At 43.9% G+C, this 23,853-nt stretch overlaps 6 protein-coding genes across 7 annotated transcripts; 4 read left to right on the top strand and 2 right to left on the bottom strand.

Moving 5' to 3' along the window:
• Positions 1 to 2: 2 nt before the first annotated feature.
• On the top strand, positions 3 to 1,635 carry LOC135330945 (sperm microtubule associated protein 2-like). Its single transcript, XM_064525939.1, has 6 exons — positions 3 to 148; positions 234 to 324; positions 423 to 554; positions 642 to 930; positions 987 to 1,246; positions 1,307 to 1,635. The coding sequence occupies exons 1-6, from the start codon at positions 139 to 141 to the stop codon at positions 1,455 to 1,457; spliced, it is 933 nt and encodes a 310-aa protein (XP_064382009.1). The 5' UTR covers positions 3 to 138; the 3' UTR covers positions 1,458 to 1,635.
• LOC135330884 (exocyst complex component 2-like) lies at positions 1,609 to 8,844 on the bottom strand. Of its 2 annotated transcripts, none has more exons than XM_064525835.1 (20): positions 8,708 to 8,844; positions 8,429 to 8,611; positions 8,089 to 8,280; positions 7,679 to 7,873; positions 7,506 to 7,586; positions 7,161 to 7,306; positions 6,761 to 6,823; positions 6,591 to 6,712; positions 6,097 to 6,395; positions 5,572 to 5,831; positions 5,043 to 5,218; positions 4,843 to 4,964; positions 4,397 to 4,608; positions 4,247 to 4,299; positions 4,127 to 4,190; positions 3,783 to 3,899; positions 2,604 to 2,801; positions 2,416 to 2,538; positions 2,236 to 2,357; positions 1,609 to 2,095 (listed from the first exon to the last, which is right to left on the bottom strand). In XM_064525835.1, the coding sequence occupies exons 1-20, from the start codon at positions 8,829 to 8,831 to the stop codon at positions 1,810 to 1,812; spliced, it is 3,138 nt and encodes a 1,045-aa protein (XP_064381905.1). In that variant the 5' UTR covers positions 8,832 to 8,844; the 3' UTR covers positions 1,609 to 1,809. The 2 variants fall into 2 exon arrangements, with proteins under 2 accessions (XP_064381905.1, XP_064381906.1); XM_064525836.1 differs by having other exon boundaries at positions 4,127 to 4,187.
• Positions 8,845 to 8,872: 28 nt separating this feature from the next.
• Positions 8,873 to 9,987, top strand: LOC135330963 (fucose mutarotase-like). Its single transcript, XM_064525960.1, has 6 exons — positions 8,873 to 9,034; positions 9,092 to 9,160; positions 9,252 to 9,322; positions 9,505 to 9,606; positions 9,656 to 9,729; positions 9,777 to 9,987. Exons 1-6 carry the CDS (start codon positions 8,950 to 8,952, stop codon positions 9,844 to 9,846), a joined length of 471 nt encoding a protein of 156 aa, XP_064382030.1. The 5' UTR covers positions 8,873 to 8,949; the 3' UTR covers positions 9,847 to 9,987.
• A 2-nt stretch (positions 9,988 to 9,989) lies between these two features.
• On the top strand, positions 9,990 to 12,288 carry LOC135330947 (ciliary-associated calcium-binding coiled-coil protein 1-like). The gene is made up of 9 exons (XM_064525941.1): positions 9,990 to 10,131; positions 10,218 to 10,324; positions 10,375 to 10,461; positions 11,136 to 11,221; positions 11,270 to 11,490; positions 11,684 to 11,815; positions 11,879 to 11,921; positions 11,976 to 12,058; positions 12,126 to 12,288. The coding sequence occupies exons 1-9, from the start codon at positions 10,054 to 10,056 to the stop codon at positions 12,204 to 12,206; spliced, it is 918 nt and encodes a 305-aa protein (XP_064382011.1). The 5' UTR covers positions 9,990 to 10,053; the 3' UTR covers positions 12,207 to 12,288.
• Positions 12,289 to 12,387: 99 nt separating this feature from the next.
• On the bottom strand, positions 12,388 to 18,261 carry LOC135330883 (kinesin-like protein KIF11-B). Its single transcript, XM_064525834.1, has 21 exons — positions 18,067 to 18,261; positions 17,630 to 17,848; positions 17,489 to 17,567; positions 17,192 to 17,377; positions 16,841 to 17,056; positions 16,283 to 16,428; positions 15,966 to 16,158; positions 15,747 to 15,835; positions 15,591 to 15,678; positions 15,316 to 15,525; positions 15,024 to 15,231; positions 14,760 to 14,932; positions 14,582 to 14,710; positions 14,354 to 14,521; positions 14,208 to 14,300; positions 13,809 to 14,054; positions 13,612 to 13,707; positions 13,297 to 13,519; positions 13,041 to 13,195; positions 12,857 to 12,934; positions 12,388 to 12,733 (listed from the first exon to the last, which is right to left on the bottom strand). The coding sequence occupies exons 1-21, from the start codon at positions 18,147 to 18,149 to the stop codon at positions 12,512 to 12,514; spliced, it is 3,300 nt and encodes a 1,099-aa protein (XP_064381904.1). The 5' UTR covers positions 18,150 to 18,261; the 3' UTR covers positions 12,388 to 12,511.
• Positions 18,262 to 18,366: 105 nt separating this feature from the next.
• LOC135330916 (uncharacterized) lies at positions 18,367 to 23,829 on the top strand. Its single transcript, XM_064525894.1, has 12 exons — positions 18,367 to 18,519; positions 19,006 to 19,562; positions 20,453 to 20,552; positions 20,790 to 20,910; positions 20,965 to 21,011; positions 21,203 to 21,340; positions 21,453 to 21,526; positions 21,751 to 21,843; positions 22,149 to 22,279; positions 22,611 to 22,756; positions 22,973 to 23,099; positions 23,405 to 23,829. Exons 2-12 carry the CDS (start codon positions 19,055 to 19,057, stop codon positions 23,528 to 23,530), a joined length of 1,611 nt encoding a protein of 536 aa, XP_064381964.1. The 5' UTR covers positions 18,367 to 18,519; positions 19,006 to 19,054; the 3' UTR covers positions 23,531 to 23,829.
• The last annotated feature ends 24 nt before the right edge of the window (positions 23,830 to 23,853 follow it).

Below are 23,853 nucleotides of genomic sequence, written 5' to 3'. Positions count from 1 at the left end.
TTATTTGTTATGTAAGATGAAGTGTTTCCATGGGATACCGTTGCCAGTGCTAGTTGGTCAGCTACGCCCACGCAATTACACTTTTGCACATCTAGGTTGAACAAACACAAGGTGTGAGAACCGCAGGAGAGAGCTGCAATGTCTGCAGGTACGTGGGTTGCTCTCTAATAATCTACATAGATCTAGTGATACTGCTCTGAAATTGATTTATTTTGTGACTCCATGCCCCACAGCCATAGTTACCCATCCAGGCATGAAGATGACGTATTCACAGAAGCTGGCAATTCCAAAACAGTCGAAAGCAGCATGGTTTACTAGTTTCGGGTGAGCATCACAGATTTGCAATTTCTACTGTTGCATATATAATCAGTCATATCAGTTCGTGAATGAGTGTCGACTGTCAATTTGCGTATATTCTGCAGTCAAAATGTGGCGTGGGGCAACCAGGAGCCCATGTCCCCCATCAATCCTGCTACCCTCATAGCTGTACCTACTGAGAGGATTTCTTCACTGGCCAGGCCAAAGAAGCATCAATTAAAACCAGACATTTACATGTAAGCTGTACCATTACACGTACACCCACTCAACCTCATGCGCATATGCATATACGCCTACATTTACACACACACACACACATGCAGTCCTGAGTTCTATTACAGCTGTGGACGGACTTCTCAGATCTGGCAATTGAATTCCTCAGCCATGACTGCCTCTCCCTCAGATCGTATCTCTTATTTGGCAAGACACAAGACAGCACCAGCTGGCCATATTGAGCACAGACCCCAGTTTGTGTACGGCTGTGGAAGAACCTCATCCATATGGCAATCACAGCCTCGAGCTAGGAGCTGGAGCAATCCTGTAGTGAGACCAAGAACGGCTGAACTGGCCAGGCCAAAGCAAACACATTCTGATTACAGACCAAACAGACAGGTTCGAAATTGTTGAGTTTGTAATGGCTAAGAAATTATACTACTTGTAACTATCAGGTTGAGACTATAGTGAGCGCTACTGCTATGAGTGCTACACCCTCTGAGTACATTGAGAGTCTTGCCAGACCAAAATCTCGCCCTGGTGGTCCATTTCGTGATCCACAATGGACAGTCCCCACAGCAGCACTACAGGCTACCCCTTCTGACAGAGTAATGGACTTAGCCAAACCAAAAAGACTGGCTGATGGCTACCAGCTGAGTAGAGAAGTGGTGTGGAGGATCAGCACTGGAGCCAAGAATGCAATGGCTAGTAACAGGTCAGTTAACATCCACAAAGCCATATATACGCTTAAAAAGCAATTTTTGTTTTTATTCAGGCTGGATGATTTGTCCAAGCCCATAATTCGAGACACGATGGATCATGTCCAGTTCAATCCCGATGCTTTCAATGTTAGTGAGGCTGCAAAGAAAGCAAAAGCTTCAGCCAGGATTGAGGAGCTGTCACAACCCATCACAAGGGGGGTCTGAGCAAGCTATATAGCAACCGTTAATTTAATAACCATGCAATAGTTGACACCTTTTTTGTGTTAATTTGTGAGATGAAATCATATATATAACACTATGCACACCCATCCCATTTTAGTTTATGGACTGTACAATGTGTCAGTTGGTATTCATGTCACTGTCAACATATTCACAATACAACGACTGGTCATAATAGAATTCCATTGTAGCATGATTAACATTACACAGTGCTGAATAAACTTTCAAGATGACTACTATGCGTAATAATTATAGAGAACATGAAAAGCTAAAACTACTAGCTTAGACATACAAATCAATTATAGCAAAGGGTTATTCTGTGAGAGGATAAAAAGTGCTAATCAAAGCCTTCTGGCATTGGTTTATATTTTTTGACTTTCTTAAATTCATCCGCAATACCACGTTCTTCTCTGCGAGTCTTGAATTCCTCTTTGGGAGGCTTGACTTCCGCTTTTGAAGGCTCCCGAGGCTTAAATATTGGCTCCTCCTTCTTGGGTGTGATCTCCGGTTGACAGAACTCTCCTGAATCTTCCATCTCTGGCGTTGTGCTGCTGGCCACCATTCTGAAGCAACGAAGTTGAAGCTTGGTTTTCTCCTTGAATTTATCCACTGCTTTGTGTACACTGCATATGTGTGTGTGTGTGTGTGTGGGAGGGGGGGGGGGGGGGTGTAATGAATGTTTAGGTATGTTAGTGACTATGCACCTAATAATTATTAAAAGTGTTTATTAGTACACTGTTCAATTGTGTACTGAGATGTTCACCTGTCATCGGCTTCCACGTCCCACTCAGAAAGGTACTCTCTGCAGCTCCCAAAATTGGACAATGATTCTTCACTCAAGTACAGCTCCATCACTTCCTCCAACGACGCTAGCTCAATGTATGCCTGTGTGTGTCGGAGTGGGGTGGGTATTATGAACAAGGCAATAGGGGAATTCCCTCACATAGAGTATCCCCTGAAAGCTGAAGTTATCCTGCTCGGTGATCAGTTTGAGGAACTCGGCTGAGAGTAACTCCACCAATCGAAGAAGAACTCGCTCCACAATTCGAGACGAAACTGCATGTACCTACGAATTTCAAAGTAGAAAAGACAAAAGGCATGGATATAAAATGATCTACTAAAATTACTAACCTCAGCATGGATGATCACAAGGTTGAACAGCACCTCCTTGACATAGTTACGTACAGTGTCTGGCACTGTACAACGTTCCCAGTCAAAGAACCCAGCCTTCATACCCTCCTCCATGATTCCTGTCACACTCTCACTCTTACGTTTAATGTACTCAGTGAATATATTCTCGTCCAAATTACAAAGCTGCTCTAGCACCATCTGTACAGAGAACAAAGTTTCTTAGTCAACCATACAGTAAATATCTAAAACTCTATTTTGTATTACAGTAGGAAGGATTCTAACAAGTGATACTTATTGGAATGGGATAAACACTCCTTCGTTAGCTAAACCGGGTATAACCCGTATCACGTGAGATTATTTGTTGCATCAGAAAGAAACCTAGAGCCATTCTTTGTCAGTCAAGTGAATAGAAAAGAATGAATAAAGGTAAGCTCACTATCTGTTGTTGATAGATACAGTGTAGCCGATATCCGGTTATTTTATATCTTGTCACGATCTCAAAAGTTCAACATTAATATCTAGATAGATTTCATTTGTCAGGTTTCACTAATCTGAGACGGATAATTTTGTTTACATCAACCAATCATAAAGAATTAGCCTATAAGAATGCTATACTATAGTACATTAACTTAGATTAAAAGCCCACTTAATCAATAGCAAAAATTTCGTTGGTTTTTAGGAGAGAAGAAGCAAACAGACAAAAGTGGAGCATCAGTTAAGATGGAGGGTAATAAAACGAGTCAGGAGGAAACAAACAGAAGCTATAACAAGTCCTGTTTTGTGACGTACAAGCAACTGTACACGATGGACCAGATGAGGGAGATGGGGCAAAAGGGTCGACAAGAGCAGCCACAAGAGACGATGGACCAGATGAGGGAGATGGGGCAAGAGGGCCGACAAGAGCAGCCACAAGCCAGCTGGTGCTGTATTGTTTAGACTAGTGGTTGCAGGAACTAACACTTAATTTGGTTAAACCTGTACACCAGGCTTGTGTTGGTTTTTGTTTTACTTGTGCTGAGTTGATGAAACGTGTGCTATGGAATGCCAACATCAGCATTTTGCCTTATGCTCAGTGTCAAATGAGACGACTTTTGTTACAGGGAGCCATTAGTAGGCAGGCTAGTATGTACTGTACGTACTACTGTTAGTAACAGTACAAGGGGAAGTACTGAAACTGACCTCTCGAACCAAATCTGCCGGGGGGTAGCCGTGACTGGCAAAGCAGTGAAAGAGTCGGGGGATCACTTCCTCCTTCATGTAGTGCAGGTTGCTCAGGATCGTGAGGAGTTGTTCATCCTAGGAACAAAGGTTATAATCGTGCAGACTAATCAAAAATATCTACACCAGTCAAGGTTTCATACAAGATTTAGCTGATTCAGGGGTCTGGGGTTTTTTTTTTAATGAGATAGTAGATATTTTAGGGGAAAATATATTAAATTTCAGATTTCTAGGGGCGGTCCCAGGGCGCCCCCCCCCCTCTGTATGAAATCCTGCCTATAAATAAACTCCATAATTAGACTTACACTAGTGGGTGTGTCTCCCTCCGCCTCCTCATTAGTGCCAGCTACATTTCGTCCGTTGGTACTACTGCAAGAGGGACCACACATAAGGCAGTACACATGTGTTAGTGAGGAAGGGCTTACGTTGTTGATTTATCTTTATGAAAGGCAAGGTAGTCAAAGCAGCTGATAAAGTGCTGCAAATACAAAATAAATTCATTGTGAGTCATCTGTTAGCAAAGGTATATATTGCTTCCATATCGGCTCATACCAAGTGTACCTACATGTACGTACCTCTAGTAAAGCGTGAAAGTGTTGGCGTGAGTTGTCGAGGAGTTCCTGGTTGAGGTGGTCCACTACTTCCGAATGAGAGTCCACCACAATCTCCTTGAGAGCTATGAGCACTTCCACCACCATGTTCTCAAACAGGACAGGGAGACTGGTCACAATGCCCCCTGCCTCGGCCTGCACTCGCCAGTCCTCTCGCTTGTGGAGCTCCTCAATGTCTGTGTGAGGATGGGGGTTACAGATGTTGTGCGTGTGCGTGCGTGTGTGTGATGAAAGAAAGAGTCTTCAGAATTTTAAGTTTTGGCTAATCAGAATTATTTCAGTTACACATGGCACATGGAGTGGAGCTTCTTATAGCTACTTTACTTTTTGAGAATATGGGACCCAACAGCTAGCCAATACAAGTGGTACGTATCTAACACCACCATGTACATATACATGCAGGTGTTCACCTCTTGCCGTTCTCTCAAAGAGAGTGTCTGCACAGAGTGTCCTCACATTGAATGCCAGCTGTGTGGTGATGGTAACTGCCTTCTCTGGTAGGGACAGGCCCTGTAGTGACCCCACACACTCTCTGGGGGGGGGGGGGGGGGGGAATACAGTACTATGTCTATAGACCAGCTGTATACTACACAGGGTTATTTATACACACCTTATCTGTCGGACAATCTGTGGGAGCCAATCCCCCGAGTTCTCCAGAGGGTCGTTAAACTTGTTCCACTCTCCGAGACGTTCTTTCCTCTTCTGTGACAGCTGCTCATAGGCATCATCGAACAGTGAGCTGTTCACCATGTCTGTGTACACCTCCACAATCTCCAGGATCATCGACTGAATAAAAGATGGGGTACATGTACGTGAAAACAGTGTGATATGTACGTATTTGCTATGTTACATGTTTGTGTACAGACAGTATAATTATGCATCAGTAGCCTTGAGAGGCCTGGATTCGAGGCTAATGTATCCGTCGATCTCTTGATAATGTGACTACCACTGTTCATGGAATTGTGGACAGAACGTATACATGTACATCTGTAAGCGTTAAGCCTCTCTCACTTGTTTTCCTTGGCCAATCCTAATAACTAGACGTTAATTTCAAATGCTTTTACAGTCTAGTCAGCAAATACATTCAAGCAAGGGGAATTCACACCACTATGCAGTGTATATCCTGATTCAGTGCTCACCTCGAACCGTGCCTGATTGACTCCACAGTTTGTAGCCAGCTGCTGTTGTTTCTCCGTTAGCAAGACCCCCTGAAACAGGGAGCCTGAGAAATACGCTCTCCCCAGTTGCCACAGGTCGGAGAAGGTCTCACACACAATGTCCGTTATCTCCTCCACAAACAGGATATTCATTGGACGACCACTGATATCTAATCCACGCCCACTAGAGCTAGGGTTCACCTGGAAGGACCGCAGTGGACTGGGAGGTACTGGGGGTGGGACTGTAGGAAATTAAAGGATAAGGTAAACGTGCAGGTACGAAGAAGGCAAGCAGGTATAGCCTCGTTTAGTATCAACCGTTAGGTGCTGTATACATGTGTGCTGAGTCAGCATATGTGGTGAATCTTAATAAAGTATCAACCATTAGTATTATAGTTGACGTAATTACAGTGCTAGAAAATTATTTTTTTGTGAGACTATTCTATTATGGTGTTTATATATTATGAGAGAAATATCGTACAATCAGAGTAACTACGGAACTCTCACCTGAACTGTACGAGGTGTTGCTGGCAAAGCTGATATCAGACATAGTAGACATAGTGCGAGAGTGATCAGACTCTCCATCAGTGTAGGCAGTTCCTCTGCGTGGGGGTAGGTCAGGAGGTATGTCCTGTGCGATCACCAGACTGGCAGGAAGGGACGATAAGTCCCCGGGCCCCTTTAAGGGACGGTCAGGATTCTGGTGGTTGCTCTTTGAGGTGAAGAGGAGCTTGAGTAGCCATTGATGAACGTTGGTGATGCACTCCCAAGCAGGGTTACCATCGCAATCCAGCTCAAGGAGATATCTGTGTGTGTGGGTATGTGTACGGTGAGTGTGTGTGTGAGTGTATGTGTGTGGGTGTGTGGGGGGAGGGTATAACGATAATGGACACTTAATACAATGCATTATTATAATGGATAGTTCATACAGTCACAAAAAAAGTACATAGGCAAGGTAAAAGGTGTGTTAGAAATACAATCAGAGATAGTTTGGCACTCACTTGATGATCCTTTTCTGTTCCTCCAGGCTGGATGGCAGAACTTGCAACTTCCTCCTCAGGTTGTGCCTGAAACTACGAATCTGTTTCTCCACCTCATCCATCACCTTCTTGAACGCTTTCACCTGAGAGGGTGGGGGGTGACGTGACTGCGGGTGTGTGGCTCTGCTTACCTGGGTACTGGCAAACAGTGACTTGGCTCTCTCATAGTCTGTAGTCACCAGATCATACTCACCCTGTGTGTGAGTGTACAGCATACATGTACGTACATGTCTTACAATCATAACATATGCTGCACAATTTAGAGAGTACTCTATACCATAATTATTTCAAATCTGTAGTTAATCAATTGTGAATGACACTTTACAAGCCTGATTGTGTTTCTAACTATTATGAATTGCATGCTCTCTCCTTTGCGAGTCTTTTGCTGGTGACCTATGCGAAAACTTGGATGGAAAGAGTACTGTTTGAAACTTGGTAATACGGTAAAAGGTCAGGCAAACACATTTTAACCACTCTAGCACCTCATACATGTATCATATGAGCCTATCAAAACAATGGACTTGATCTTACATTGGTGATGTTTTTCTCAATGCTGCGAGGTAGGTTGAAGAGGAAACGGTACCTCTGTAGGACAGTGAGACCATTTCTTGTCGTGTCTGCCCGCATCTTGCACTTAATGATCCCTTCAAATACCTCCTCAGCGTGAGTGGCTGCATCTGTGTGTGTGTGTGGGGAAGGTGTGTGTGTGGGGAAGGAGGGAGGGAGTAGCTTGATATAACTCCCTAACTGTAGTATAGAGGGGGACTTAATTACAAATTATGACATTCTAACTGGGGGAGGGGGTGACCCCTTAACTGTAGTATAGAGCACACCCAGAATAGGCGTGTGTGGTAGGGCTATCACAACCATGCATACCTTTGAGCAACTCCTCCACTTTGTCAGTGAGGGACCCTCCAACTGTCTCACTCTCATTGCGAATCAACAGCTCATTCACATCTGAGCAGTGACAAGAAATACAAATCAAGACAATTCACGACCGATTGATACAAGGATATTTATATTCATGCTTCAGCAACAGTTTAGGATACCAGAGAGGGTGTCGTAGGACTGCAAGAAGGTGAGCAGGTTGTCCCTCATGAAGAGGACAGGGGCCTCCTCACTCCTGTTCAGCTCGTGACGCAGTTGTACAAGCCCTCTCTTTAGGTCACTGAATGAGGTGGAGCGATGCCTCTCTACTAGGAACCACTTGGGGTTGAATTTGGGCGACAAAAGATTACCACTACCTGCAGCCAGAAATGTATAATGGCTAATTAACAAACTAGTCCTTTAGGTCAAAGGGTAATTGTGAAATGTACCTAACTAATAGTGTTGCTATCAAGGAAGCAAAACCATGACCCGGACCAACGAGAACTTATGGTACCCTCAAAACAACAGTATAACTACAGGCATCGACAGTAGAAGCAGTTCTCACACAACATTAAAATCATTAAGAGCTCACAGTCTGGGAACAGTTTCTCCAGGTTAGCTTGAGAGGGGTTTAACTTTGGGCCCTTCCTGAAAGCACCGGGCACGCCCAGAGGCTCGACAGACAGCTGCATATAGGCAGGACGCTCGGGCACAGCAGTGGACAGTCCAGGGGTGAGGGGGTTGTATGCCTCATCTATCCACACATCCGACTCCATCAGGGTATCTGGGAGTGGCAGATACATGAGATGATGTCTGTTATTTTATAAACCCGTGAACAGTTTAACAATTATGTCATTCACTGCTAGTTGAGTAACTAGAGGGTGACCAGTAAGCTTATATGGTGCTCTAGTTTTTCTCGCAGACTATTATACCTAGCTGTGGCTTCGGTTCGACCACCAGACCAGTAAAATAAACCAGACAAGTGCCCTCTCCACCGGATCTAGTGGTGACAATGATATGACTCCTGCCAACTATGTCCGGCGACAAACACACCAGCTTCTTTGAGGAAAAGTACTCGAGGGACTCCAGACAACTTTTATCGTTGAGAGTCAGTGCTGGAGAGAGAGATACAGAGAAGTATTGAAATGCACCCCTAAGATAGTTGCGCTATTACATTTTGTTTAAATTATCGTTCATTTTATAGTGTTTACCTATCACATCATCTTTATTCTCTCCCAAGTTCTCTCCTCGGATGGTAATCTTGGTGCCAGGAGGTCCCTCATTGGGAGAAATACCGCTCACTTCTGGTAGGCAGTAATCAATATCATCGGCCATTGCTGTGTAGCTAGGACAACACACACAAGTACACACCTTGATGATACTCTCAGCTTTTTAGGTAAAGATCGTTCAATCTGGACTGTAAATTAAGTCCCATGCAAGTCTGCTAGAAAAGATGGTGGTACTGAAGACAATCCCCCGTATCCTCTCTCCTGAACTGCTGACAGTACTTGCCAGAATGGGCCATGGAGATGAAATTGGTAAGCTTCCCCTAATTATTATGTGCAGTGCAGAAAATGATTAGCTATTCTCTGTAGTCCTTGCCGATGCAAACTTCCCGAGTGCGTCTGTGTCTAAGTGTGGGCCGGAGCTCATCCGAGCAGATGGTATGTCAACATGTGTCTTCACAGATACTTTCGTAAGAAAATAAGGCTTTAGGCGCATAATTTTGTGAGTAGGCTGGAATTTTTTGTATAGGTCACGGGATACCTTCTCTACTGAAGGGAGTAATGCAACTGCTCCCACTGGACACTTACACAGCAGCACCAGTAAGTTCACAGTATCCGAGCTTCATAAATATGTATTGCACTATTAATTGCAATTGATGGTTTCATGCTGTCCGGCTTAGCCTCGATTCCAGGCCGCTCTTGAAGGAGAAAGACTCTTTTCACTAAAGGGCCACCTGGATCGAGGCTAATGCTGTCTATATATATATTAATTGAAATTGCAGGTTTTGTTGATGGATCTAGTACCTAGTGACAAGATGAAAGCTCTAAAGACACCTGTGTGGGACGAGTATAAGAAGATCATCAACCAAGCTGAAGGAAAAATTGTCAGTGTTGCTATGATTAGTAAATCTAACCTGAATATGTTATTTGCAGATTGAAATTGAACTCCTGGAAAGATTCGCATTCTATGAGCGAGCAAAGAATGCATTTGCTGTGGTTGCTACTGGGTAAGCGTATTATTATTATTCAGGAGTGCATGAATAATCCTATGCAGTGAAGGAGCTCTGTACGGGAATATCATTCTCAAGAAAGGAGTTCTTGCACCTGAAGCTAAAGAAAATTGATTTTAGTGGGGAACAATAATTAGTTTTTATGGGGTGACGAACTCTAATTCTCGCCGCGGTTAGTTATGGGAAATTTTTGTAGATTATCCATATAAAATTTGTAAAGAAAAGGGATTTTCCCGAATATTTTTGCACATAGAAGACCAGACTATCGACTAGACCCATATAATTATACCGTACCGAAAGCTGTATGCCCTTATCAGAATCATGTCTCGGTCTGGATCTAGAACTAAACTAGGTTCCAGTAAGAAGAAAGGCAAAGGAAGCAAAAACAATGAGCCAGAAGTGAGTTGGAAGATCCAGTTACCATAGCAACCAGCTAGTGATAACTGTGTATAATTATAGTCTATGTTTGCATGCACACACTCCAGGAGGATGAAGGTCCAGCAGAGATCACGGTGCCTCAACTAGAGTGGATGATCCTATCTGAAGAAGCCACCAAAGAACTGGCCGAACTGGAGGTGGAAGAAGTTTCTAAGTGAGCATCACTCTTTATTCTAGCAACACATTTCAGCTTTGATCCCCCAGTAAACTGGCAAGAGTTCTGTCCATGTCCCGTCCTGAGGAGGATCTGCGGGAGGCTGCTCTACTAGACTACTTTGTCAGTGGATATTGATATCCTCCCCATTTAATATCTAGTAGTCTTTGTATCACCAAGGGCGTATACAGAGAAGAAGGCATGCAACTCGCCCTATTCTCAGAATCATTCGACTTCGTATTGAGCTATTTTTAGAACTGCCCACAAAAACGCCCACGCGTAACCTTTGACCGCACAAGGTAAATCAAATTTTTATATCTGTGCTAGCTAGCTAGCTCGATTGCAGCATAGTAAAAAGTTCTCAGCAGCAGTATGGCTCGTACTAGCAGTGTCAAAGGCAAAGGCAAACCATCCAACAGTTGCAACTCCAAGAAGATGAAACCTAGGTACAATAACCTGTCTTCCTGAGTCTCTGGTACTTCTTAACAATGCGCCCAGCACTCAACTTCATGCTCGAAGGGGTTGTCTTGGACCTGGCTGGACTAGGACTGGTCATGACACTTCTCTAAAATAATACTGCACTGTTAGCTAGCTAGCAAAGGCAGCTCTGATGTACACGCCCATAATTATAACTCCGTAAACAACACCGCCCACTTGTTCACGTCCGTATACTGGATTCTATTTTTAGCATATCCGGTCTCTGATACGAAGTCGGATGAGTACGTAGGGTACATAGTGAGTTGCATGCCCTCTTCTCTGTATACGCCCTTGGTATCACACAGCTTAATAATTCATCCTTGACTATTAAAACGTTTGCAGCCAGAGAGGAGGGATTAAGTGATGTACAGGTCTCAGCGTTTATCACCATCCTGCACACTCTCCTTGACAACTTGAAAAGTAAGTGCTTTTTATCACACACACACACACTTCAAACTTTTCTCTTAGGTAAGCAGCTTTCTCTAGAAGAAAACATCCTGGCCTTCAAGGAAATGGTGGCTGCAGTAGGGAACCCCCCCTCCCCTGTTGTCCCAAACCCCCTTAAGTGCTTCACTATGGAAACGGGCCTGTTTACACTACGTTACCTCAAGTCATCACTGTTCCAACACTACTCACTCTTCCACTACCTGTTGTCAGAGGAGCAGGAGGAAGAGATTATCATACAGAATGTGAGCTAGCTTGGTAGCAATACCCCTATTAGATTTACAGTTGAACCACTGCATGACAGACACCTTTGGGGAACGTTTATAGTTTATACAGGGGTGGCCTTTAAGCTTATTTCATGGGTTTCCGTTAAGAGAGGTTCCATTATTGCAGTTATTACATGCTAACCTAACTCCCTCCCATTACGCACACTCTCAGCTCATTGTTAATGTCCCCCCTGACCCGACAACTCTGTGCCCACCCCCTCTGGAGGAGGCAGTGACCCTTGACCTATATCAGCGTTGTATCTCACCACCACCACCACCACCTCCTGAAGAGCAAGCAGACGAGGTCAGTGCTTGAGTTGAGCCTAAGTTTACTCCCATCTCAATGTGTACTGAATGTGTATTGCAGGAAGATGTAACTGACAATTCTGAAGTGCCAGAAGTTAGTGAAGGTGTGTTTTAAGTTTTGTTAATTTGCGTGGTTACTAAGGTACACACTGTATTAGGTGTTAGGCAGATGAAAGTGTCTGCTGAGGAGTTGAAGCTTGTCATGGAGGATATTGCTAAGATGAAACTCACTAGCTACAAGGTGAAGTTAATTGGCTACTTATCTGAACTATGAACCTATAATATTGACTTTGTATGTTTTCATGCAGGAGGAGATGTCACAGAAACTGAAGAGAAAAGAAGAAGTCATGCTAACAAGACTCTCCAAACTAGAAAATAAATTGACTTAGCTAATTATGTAATTATAACACGTACATTACATCATGTAAACTTTTTAATTTCCTATCTTCACATCATTCTTATTATTAAGAACTATTATACTAGCTGGGCGGAGCCCGGCACCCCAACAGAGCCCGACTGTCAGGGATGGTCGGGCTCCGCCCAACTACTATTATACTACCATCATAAGACTTAGTATGTAATTAATGTATAGTTAAGTCATTTATGTTCAAAAACAAAGCAAAAACGAAAGGATACAAACCATAATAATTATGAGTATAATTATGAGTATGTAATGTTCACAATTAGCTACAAGTTAAGACTTGTTGATGACAGTCAATGGCCTCTTGACCTCTCCCCTTTTCTTTCCGTTGTTGCTCACTACTCCAGTCTTTTTCTTAGTTGGAAGTCGAGAGTTATGGGGTGTATGCTTGGGAGCAGTGTTCTCCTGATCACTGACCTTCGAGGAACTAGTGCTTTCCTCCATTGTGCTGTCCATACTCAACTCAGAGTCACGCTGAACAAGACTCTCATCCGACTGTGGGGGGAGGATTGGATTATAATTATACGATTATCTTACCTAGCGAGACGTTTACTTACTACTACCATTAGATATGAGGGTTATACAGCTAGATCAGGAAAGTACATGTAGAGCTCTTACCAGAGCCACTGTGGTGAGGGTTGAAACATCCGAGTCAGCAGAGTCAAAGTCCAGTGTGGTAGGACCAATGATAGACTCCTGGTGACACATAAGAAAGAGAGTGCAATTATAGCTACATGCACATGACCATCACTGCACGTAATTATAAACATACACACAGCACACAACAATCATGTACTCTCACCATAAGTTCTGATTTGTCAGCTTCTGGTAGCTCAGGTAGGTCATCCATGAACGTAGACCGGACATTGGTACGATACTCATCAAGAAGGTCAGAGTGGGGTCGTGTAGAAGTGAGGTTCTGGGGGAAGGAGAAATCTCGACGCTGTGGAGTGGCACCTGAGGAAAAATATGTCATATGACTTCATCTGACTACTGTCTTTACTTACATGTACTGTCTGAGTTTTGTGACTAACTAATGATTGTACAAAGAAGCTTACCAGTTGGCAGGTCTGGCTTGATATCCTCTGTTGTGAAAGTGTCCACCATTCCTTTGGTCTCAGCAATGGCCCCAGCTTGAGAGATTGAGAACTCAGAGAGGCCAGAGGAGAGAGAATCTAGCTGGTTCCTCCATTCTACCCCAGTGTCCCTCACACCAGCTGTCAGAGTGGCCATGGAACAAGCAAGCTCTTCACAAGATTGACTAGTAGCCTTGCCATGTTCCTATTGGAAAAAACACAGCCAGTTTAACGTTTAACACTAGATGACAGCAAACGCAAGGTTGAAAGTAGTAGGTGCTTTATAAACTGCTTTACCTCCAGGCTGTTTTGTTCTTCCTCGGCCAGTTTACTAGCCAGAGACGAAAGGGACTCCAGTCTTTCACACATGTCCACATTGAATTGGTTTGTCATCTGCAACGGGGAAAAAACAAATTATAAAGTGTGTGCAGCAGAACAAGACAGGGGTAAACAACATGTGCGTCTATTTTCAGAAGATATTCACAAACATGTACCTTCTCCAGACACCCCACTCCCTCCTTGAAGGCAGACTGGACCTGTGAGACTACACCAGAACACTCTTCAGTGGCCCCTCTGTTCTTTTCCAACTGTTGTTCAAGATTATTTCTTGCCTGGCTTTCTGTCTGGCTCTGGGTAACCTCATACTGCTCAGTGTGTGAAGAGAGGGTCTGAACACAAGTGTTAAATTCTGTGAGCTTCTCCTTTCTCAGGTTAGAGCTGGCTGTAGCACTACTGGACACCTAATGAAGTGTTGGCAAGAACGGTAAAGATTGCCGGTAGAGAAGACTCAGAACAGAGATTGCAGTACATGTAAGGTAAGGGATCATCTATTGAAAAAACTCAGACAGAGTAATATCAGGTAAAGGGTCAATAAACTTCCAAGTGGCACTCACATTGTCCAAAGTGTTGCTAAGCTCTCCCTGTTGCTTGTTGAGGGCAGTGAGAACAATGGAGGACAGGTCAGCCATTACAGACTGGTGCAGTTGCTGAGCAAAACAAACAAGGTTCAAATTATATCATAGTAACACACTAAACTTACCATCTTCAGCTGCTCCTGCTTTTCAGACGCTTGTTTCAATGACTCCTGTAGCTCCCTCACCACTGTGTCTTGTCTGACCTGCTCTTGTTCAATAGCCGATGAGAGAGAGCTGAAACCACTTCTTTGTGTACTAGCATATTGTGAGGTGGCCTTCCACTGAGAAGAAAGCTGTGGGCGAGGGATAGCAGGTTGCAAAGTGGGGTACACTCTAAAACAGTTTTGACATACCTGTTCCTTGATGCCCACAGCAGATGTCTGCACCATTACACAGTGCTGAGCTACCAACTGCTCCAACTTGGTCAGGAGAGGGAGGACCATACTACCGAGTACATGGGAAGCCAGCGACGAATGCTCAACCTAATAGCAGTAAGTAGTTAGTAATCAGGAATTGCTATTGTACCCTCACCTGGTGGTCGCGGCTGAAAGACAGGGCATAGGAAGCACTTGCACTAAGGACACTGGTGTTGTCTTTGGAGCTCTCTTGTTGTGATGATACAAACTCCTGAATGGCCGAAGAAAGGCTAGCAACTGATACCCCCAGGGACCCGAGACTAGTGGACTGTGCTGAAACCCACTCATCTGGAAACAAAAACGAAAACCTCACAATGTCATGATTGCTGAATTCTACATGTACCTCAATTTTTTTATAAAGGCTGATAGACTAACTCACCTATATCATTGGAGAAGGAGCCATAAGCCTCCTGCCTGCTTCCAACAAACTTGTCCAGCTCAAGACCGAGACTTCCAATTCTTGAGTGGATGTTTCCCCTGAACTGACCGACAGCAGTCATATTATTTTTTTCTGCACATGTCTTCCTATCCAGCTTGGAGTGAAGTCCTTTAAGATCTCCTAGGGACTCGTGGACAGTGGACACCAACTGTTGTGTGTATGTGCGGGGAGAAAGGATGATAGATCAATGAAGGTAACGCTAACTACAATCACACCTGACCACCTGACTTACGGTCTCTGCCTGGTTGAGAAGAGTTTGCTCAGACTTGACATGTTCAGACACCAGGAACTCAATCTCGTCTCTGTCCTGTTTTGTCACGTGAAGCTGTTGTGCTGTCAATGCCAGGTGCTCCCTCGTGGTTGATAGGTGACTACTCGTCGCTGACAGCTGCTGGCTGGTCTCCTCCAGAGAGCTTTGGGACTCTTGAAACAACTCCTTCACCTGCAGAAAAGACATGTCAAGCATGCAAATAATTTGTTTAGTAGCAGCTAGCTACATGTACGAACCTTTTTAATTTCTTCCAAGTTTGCTTGGATCTTGCCCTCCAGCTCTGTTATTGCCTCTTTCTGGCTCTTTATAAGTTGCTCCATACCACTGCATATGAATGAGTAACACGTGAGTCACTGCAGTTTCAGTATGTGGTCATCAAGTGCAACACTCACACATAGTTTTCTGGAGAGAGGAAGATGCCACTCTTCTCCCTAGTAGCTACTAAGTCCCTCTTCAGGCGCTCTATCTCCTCAGTGTACTCCTGAGTAGGTATACAGAGTCATCTTAGAATCATGCCAGCTACTATGAGATTCAAAATGCATGTACATACACAGCAAGGGTATACACTATACATGGGCCAAGTCACATGACTGAGATAGAGTGCAGCTGACCTTAATGAGGGCCTTCTTTGAGAGTTTTTGATTGACCTCAGGTCTGTTAGTGATGTTCTTGGCTCTGTGAGCGTAGTCCAGGGTGGAGAGGGTCTCCTCCATGTTGCACTGGGCGGGTGAGATGGTGGCTATAATAGAGGTTTTGGTTCGACCACCCAGGGAGTCTTGGAGGATCCGTGTCAACTTGCTCTCTCTGTGAGGGTGTAGAACATATAACATGCACACACTCTAGGACGAATGCTCTACATTGTATCTAGCAACTGTAGCAGTAAGAAAAAAGAATGCCTTAATGTAATAAGACCGCTGATGGCACCAACCTGTAGGGCACGTGAGGTGTCCTCTCCACCAGAGCGGTGATGACCCTGCCGAGAGTGAGGAGACTCTGGTTGATATTGCCAGCCTCCCTCGCTCTCTTGTCCACGGCCCCAGACCGACCAATGTTCTCACTGCCAGCGAGGTCGACCTGTAGAGTGGATACAGAACTCAACTTATAAGGATTCCAAAAGGACAAACTAGATTGAGTATAAATGTACACTCCTAAAAAATCATGTAACTGTTGATATAGCAAAATTAATGTGACTACTGTGTATAGCGGGAAATTTCGCAGGTGCACATTTTTCGCTATTTGGCTCGAGAGACCTCAGAAGAAATGTTCGTGGATTCGCTTTTCAATGCCAGGAAACCAAAAGCTTTGCATGTGGAATACTTGTGCGTGGGAGTTCATCACAGTTTTAATTTTCCTGTTAACTGCTGCCACCAAAAAACACTGAATTTTGCACCTCACAAAAATGTCACGCTATGCAGTATGATGTACAAGCTCTTCTGCACAATCAGTACAGTATGTACAGTACATTAAAGAAAGCTCTTAAACCTACCAGATTGAGTTTCCCAGTCTTGAGCATTTCCTCCCCATCAATGGAGCTCTCCTTCATGTGCACAGTCACAGAGAACACAGAATGGGAACGAGATGAGCAAGCATTGAGTAGAGTAGCAGCCGTCTGTCTCCGTGCAGTCCCACGCTCAAGGATGGAGTAGACCTCGTCCTTGCTGTGCACAACCAGCTCCTCAAGGCCATGAATCACCACTGAACCCTGGAAAGTATAATAATACACACTGAAATTACAGTATCGAAGGTAAACCCATTTCACAAACTATACATGTACGTCACACTTAACAGGGCAAGATTAAATACCTGATGAACACTATGCATTGCTATGGTGACAAACCTTCCTGGAGGAATCCTCAAATATTCTCAGTTTTGAGTTGTCTTCGACGGAGGAGAGAAGGTCAAATAGTTCCTCATTGTAGAGCTCCAGGAATGAGACCCTCACAGAGAACTCCTGCACCTTCTGTTTCTCCAGCTCCTCAAAGAGATGGTGGAGGGAGCGTGGGATGATACCTGCCAGGGGGTCCTACAAGGGGGAGGGGGTAACATATACGTGTAGGAATAAAACATTAATCCAAATAACTACTACAAAATTAATACAGCAACCGAATCAATATTAAGTATTAGTCTCCCTCACCTGCTCCCATGACAAGGACCCACTATTGCTTCTCTCTCCCTCCATTGTGAACGTCTTACCAGTCCCTGTCTGTCCATATCTACAAAGACAGTAATTCAACTTCACTGTTAAAAGACTCAAGCACTTGTTTCTGTGACTCACGCAAACACTGTGCAGTTGTACCCCTGGAGCACCTCTGAGATGATGGGATTGACCACCTCCCTGTACACGTCCATCTGAGTGGAGGATTGGTCAAAAACTTTGTCAAATGTGAACGTCTTAGAGACCGCCTTCTCCCCCTTGACAATGATCTCCCCCGCCTTGGAGCTGCACGTTACAATACTGCTCGAGCTTGCCTTTTTCTCGACAGAATTACGAGGCCTGTAAGAGAGTGAACAGTGAGAATGGACACTTGGTGGACGTTAATAAGGATATGTTTGGCTCATACATACTCTAGCTAGCTGAGTGTGTACATGGCAGTGTGTATGATACCATCGAATCATCAATATGTACAGCAGAGTAGGTATGTAGTAGGTGCTCAAAACATGTACAAGTTGCATGTACTAGTAGCTCGGGCACCTACGTAATGACCGACGTACCGACATCGAACAACAACTTGAATGTTCTTCTCTTGAGCATTTTGCCCTCTCTTGGATTGTCTCACTCCTCGACTAATATCCATGTCTTCTCTTGTGGTAGGTTCTTTACAGTGATAGGAGTATAAGATCAAAAGCAGATCAGTACAGCACAAAGCTAAAGAGAGTTGATTAAATTTTTTGAGAATTTGAATTTTAGTGTGTGCGCATGCCCTGTAGCTGTATATTATTTGAAGGGGTGTGGCATTTATTTGTAGAAAAATTTGTATAATGTTCGCGGCTAACCGGCTAAAATTGTTGTGATTATGACGTATTGCTCTGCAAACAAGCTCAGCCGACATCAAAGGGGGTTAAGGTAGTGAACAAGTGTACATGTACAAGCTAGTTGGTTAGCACTAGCACTCTACAGCGTACAGCGCTCTGGACCTTACCTTAGATCACTAAACATTTTAGTAGGTAAGTGTGGGATCTAACTTTATCTGAGCCTGAGAGGGTATGTCCTTTCACACAATACTACATTCAATCAGCCCATTTATATTTTGATGAATAATTATGTTTGTATAGTCCACTTTTAAACTGGCTGTAGTACCACATACATCATACAGAGCATGGTCTTAGGTGTAAATAGTCACGGTTGATCAGTTTTATGGATTACCCTCAGGCTCTTCGTACGTACAAGTGCTTCGGTTTATAGTTGACCTTTAGTGGCCTACCAGATCTTGTTTCGCTTGTAAAAACTATAAATGTACACAGATTGAGCATAAAATATCAGTGGTGGTTGAGTGTACGTGTCTCTGTGTATGGTGGGTGGAGCTTGTACCTTATGAAAGTGTGTATGATTCAGCACCTATGTGTGTACTGTATACATGTATTTAAACGAGGTATTTCCCTAAAGACTATACAACAATCTTCCTAATATGCATTTTCCTTCCTTTTCGTCAGGAATTGGAGTGGCTTTACAAAAACCCCTTGCTTCTGATTGGTTCCAATCATGTCGAAGCTAGCCTACGAGAATTTTCATAACTGGGGTGTGGAGGAGGTGTCCTCCTGGCTCGGGGAGATCCACCTCTCCAATCATATCCCATCGTTTGAGCGTAACCAGATTACCGGAGCTCATCTAGTCGAACTCTCGGACAAAGATCTTCGAGATCAACTGAGAGTGGTCAAACCTTCTGAACTCATGGCTCTGAAAGGGGCCATAGCAACATTGATGCACCCACCACCAAAGAAAGGACAAAGCAGAACAATGAGTGTATTACCTAAACGAGACAGGTCCGGCTCTGGTGGTAATTCAAAACAGCTGCAGTCACCGTTGGGTGCACGAACCCAAACGCTCCCTCAAATGCACACCAACTGGTCGACGACACTACCTAGTGGTGTGATAGAGAGGTCCGTCATACTTGCCCCTGATTTAAGAGAAGGCTCTGCTCAACAGCTGTTGGATGATAAGTGTCGCTACAGTGGCTGGATCAGGAAACAAGGAGGTGGTCACAAGAGTTGTGAGTGATGGTTTAGCATGAGTAGTCTCCCAGGAGACAAACGTCAGATTATATGTTTGTGTGTGTATACAAACTTGTATATCTTTGTGCATCTCTATAATCTGTTGATTCACTAGATAAGAGCATCCCCATAGTTATTATGTAGTCAAGGCCTTTGTCACAATGCAACATGTATAATTATGTGTCACTAACCGAAAGTGAATGTATTTTCACGTTTGTACAAACTGCGTGTACACAATGCAATAGTTTATGTCTGTCTGGCTTTCCTATAAGATGTACAGCATACGTAGTCTGTTTTCCTACATGTAGCAGTTTGACATAAATCCCTTGAAAATCATGCGCTTCCTGCCTTGGTTTGAATCTTGTTTACATTTAGTGTACCCAATGAGGTTTTCTGTGTATTCTATTGAAGTGTACATGTATGTGTGTGTCATACAGTGTCACGGTCACCTGTCTGTTTTCACTTCCTGCCTATAATTATGCGTGCCTTAATTAGTGTCGGCATAGTAGAGTTACTGCTTTAAATTCCAGATAGAAATTGCATCCTTTACTGGTACAATCCAGATCGAGGAGCCCGACATATGTGCACGAATCACTACAAGTGCCTGGACGTTATCACGTGACTGCAATGACATCATGCACTGAACTTGTAGTGATTCGTGCATGCATGTCGGACCTCCTCTGGGTACAATCTTTTAGCTTTGGCTGATACAATATTACTGTGTGTACAAGCGATTGTATAATCATGAGTGTGTGTATTTTGTACCAACTGTCCATGTTTGTGAAACTTGCCAGAGCACATATACACACACACACACATCTGGTACGTATACAGTCCCCCTATAATGGTCTAACAAGTATTATACCTGTTATCTTAATCTCTATTTCAGGGAAACGTCGCTACCTCATTCTGAGGGCTGGTTGTCTCTACTACTTCAGTAATGAAACGGCCCATTCTCCAAAGGGAAAATTTGTCCTCTCGGGATATGAGTGAGTGACTCAGTACTAATGACCTCCATACTGGTCTGTGCACTAGCCAGCTATGAGGAGGGGAGGGTGGGACTCTGTTGCCTTGTACATTGGCATGTATTCTCTTGGCTACTATTATTTTGGTGTCTGGTGAAACCCCCCAGGCGGTTCCCATTCATTATATAGCCTAAATTGTAAATGAAGTGTAGGGTCTAAGTACTTAGTGCTAACAAATTATATGTGTGTTTATTTTTTCAGGGTGTCGATTTGCCGTGAAACAGAAATAGTTAAGAAATATCCATTTGTGCTCAAGGTTTCACCTTTGAACCCTCAAGTTAGAACCTACTTTGTGTCATTTGGATCAAAAGGAGAACTAGAGGTATGTTTTCAACTAAGTAAGTTTATCAACTAGTGAGAGCTGTCCCTTTTGTAGAGATGGAAGAGAGAATTGGACGAAGAGATACATCAGTACAATCAGAGGTGGGTGGATGTGCATTCTCTGTAGACCGCACGATCATAATGTGCTATTGTAGGCATTATTATGCTTACTACCCACTACACACACACACACACACACACACACACACACACACACACACTCACTCACACACACACACACACACACACACACACACACACACACACACACACACACACACACACACACACAGCATCACAGAGCGGGTGGTGATGCCCCTGGGCAGTCCACCCCCGGGATCATTTGGTGAGGACGAGGAAGAGGAACAAGATGGCGGCTCTCCACACCGTATCTATGACAAAGTGGAAGATGACCCTGAATCTCCCTACGAGTAAGTACATCACACACTTATAAGTTAAGCTCTGTAGCCTAGGGTTGCCTTAATTGGTGTTGTGGTAGCATAGGTGCCTGACATTGTACTAACTAACTACCTCTGCTCTCAGGAAACTGGACACCAACATCTACGATGACCCATTCAACGGAGAGGAGGGAGTGTATGACAGAGTGGAGGATCCATGTGAGTATCCCCCCCCCCTAAAAAAATTACGACTGGGCATAGCTATAATTATTGTACACACGCTTCTAAAATCGGACCTCGTTACGACCAATCGAACGTTGTGCTTGTGCATGTACCAATAGAGGTATGTTTTACAGGAAAGGCTTTCTCATTCAGTTTCCAAAACATATCTTGTAGATACAGCTTTCTTTTGTTCTTATTTAATTGGACCTCTCTCCCTCTAGCGGTGAGTGGTAGGCCCGAGGTGCCCACCCGCTCACGAGTGTCCCTACAACCGACCCCAGGCAGCGTGGTACTGGACAACACTACTGGAGAAGGTGACTACATACTGCTGATACAGCTACATGTATAGCACTTGAGGCTGTTGGAAGGACAATAGGCCCTGGGGGCATACTGCCTGTGGTATTATTATCACAGTGTGCATGCCCATGTCTTACAGCTGGTACCTTAGTTTTAAAAGACCCTAAATCTGCTTAGCACTGGGGGGGGAGGGGGATGAAAGTTGTAGCAACCCCCACCCCACAGTTACTTAATGACGCTACATAATATATGATCAGATGTACGGGCGTAGTAATGTCAAAGAACTGCTTTACGTATTATTTTGTTTCGTGTACCTATACAGATGTTGATGAGGAGACTGACATCTACCTGCCTATCATTGGCGAGAACTCCACTGTGTTACCGCAAGTGGAGCGCTCAGTCTCCTCCCCCTCAGCCTCCACCGAGAAACCACCTCTCGACGATGATTATGTGGTGAGTGACATTTACATGTACAGCTACTGTAGTTCAGTTCAGTGACTAGCAAAATATTGTGTGGCCTAGTCAATATATGTACCTGTATGACTCTTTGTACGTGGGCCACAAATACATTGCATAATAATGGTCTTAATCGTGTAAACCTACACTTCACTCTTTGCTGTAGATAGGATAGGCTTGATGTTATAGTTTCACAGTCATTTACAATGTCATCTACACGTACCTTCTTCGTTAGGCCTTTGCCGCCATTAATAGGTTAACCTTTAACAGCAGTTAGTGTGTGTGCATAGTCATAATGACTTCCCCTCCCCCCTCCCCCTCCCCCTAGGACCCCTCTGATGAAGAGGCGGAGGGCAGTGATCCTGACAGTGACCCTGACAGTGATGGAGGCTATTACATTATGTTTCGTAAGCCTGACGAGCTCATGCCCCCGTCCTGCCTCTTTGACCAACTGGAGAGAGTTGACGCCGATAAGTGAGTAATTAGTGTTCAAAAATAATCCATACATAATAATGTGGAGAGATATGCGTACAGAGTAACTTAAATAGGTACTGATATTTTGTGCCTTGTGTTTATGGTCTCCCATTGTAATGGCCGAGTGTGTTTTTCTGTTTCTTGCTAGCTGTGTAGTGATATGAGAAGATAGTTACAAGACTGTGTTTATCCCTCTCTCTGTGTCTGTCTGTGTAGGTTGCTACGCCAACTGAATGTGGACGGGACATACCTGATACGAGAGGGGAGGCGGGCTGGTGCAGAGAAGGTCCTCTCAGTTTGGCACATAGATCGCTGTCGGCACTACAAGCTATTCAAAGATGAAGTGAGTGCTCACAACATACTTTTGTAGACTAGTACAGAATGGTGTGTGTACAGAGTAATTGTACACGCTAATGCCTACAGTACAAACACAGTGTAATGTGTGTGCAGGCTAATGTGAGTTCCTAATTGTGTGTACAGTTAATAATGTACCTTGCTAATTACCACCTAAAAACATGTTTAGAAGTACAGGAGCCTATTAATTTTTGATGTTTGACTGTTTCTGAGCTCTCAACTTTTTCCATGTTTGGTACTGTGTCAATATTCTAATGACTCCACCCACCCTCCACACACACACACCCCTTGCAGGAGAGCTTCTTCTCGTTAACACAAGGTCAAAGGTTCAGGAGTTTGCCAGAGCTGCTCCAGTATTATAGCTTACAGTCCCATCTCCCGCGGTCAGACTTTTATCTTGGTAATCCTTATTGTCCGTAGACTGTCTTCAGCTCAGGCAGCTGCTTCTAATTTCTTTGTTTGTTTCAGAGAACCTAGTTTTTGTGCTTTTTAGCTAGTTCAGCCAAAATTGAGTTTGTGTACATTGTATGCATGTAGCCAGTATAGACGTTCCACTTGTGCCATACGTTATGCTGGGCTGTGTATAATTTGTTGTGTGTCACAGAGCTCGTTTGTATTGTTATACTGTCATAATTATATTACTTGTTGGCCTGGTTACTCTTTTGTTTGCAATAATCCACCAACAAGTAATTTTGATGATAAATTGCTTATTTTGTTGACCTGTAGTGAAATTGAGTTGCATG

This window comes from Halichondria panicea, chromosome 2 (assembly GCF_963675165.1).
Source record: "Halichondria panicea chromosome 2, odHalPani1.1, whole genome shotgun sequence".
Taxonomy (NCBI): domain Eukaryota; kingdom Metazoa; phylum Porifera; class Demospongiae; order Suberitida; family Halichondriidae; genus Halichondria; species Halichondria panicea.
This window is presented reverse-complemented; position numbering and strand designations above follow the sequence as displayed.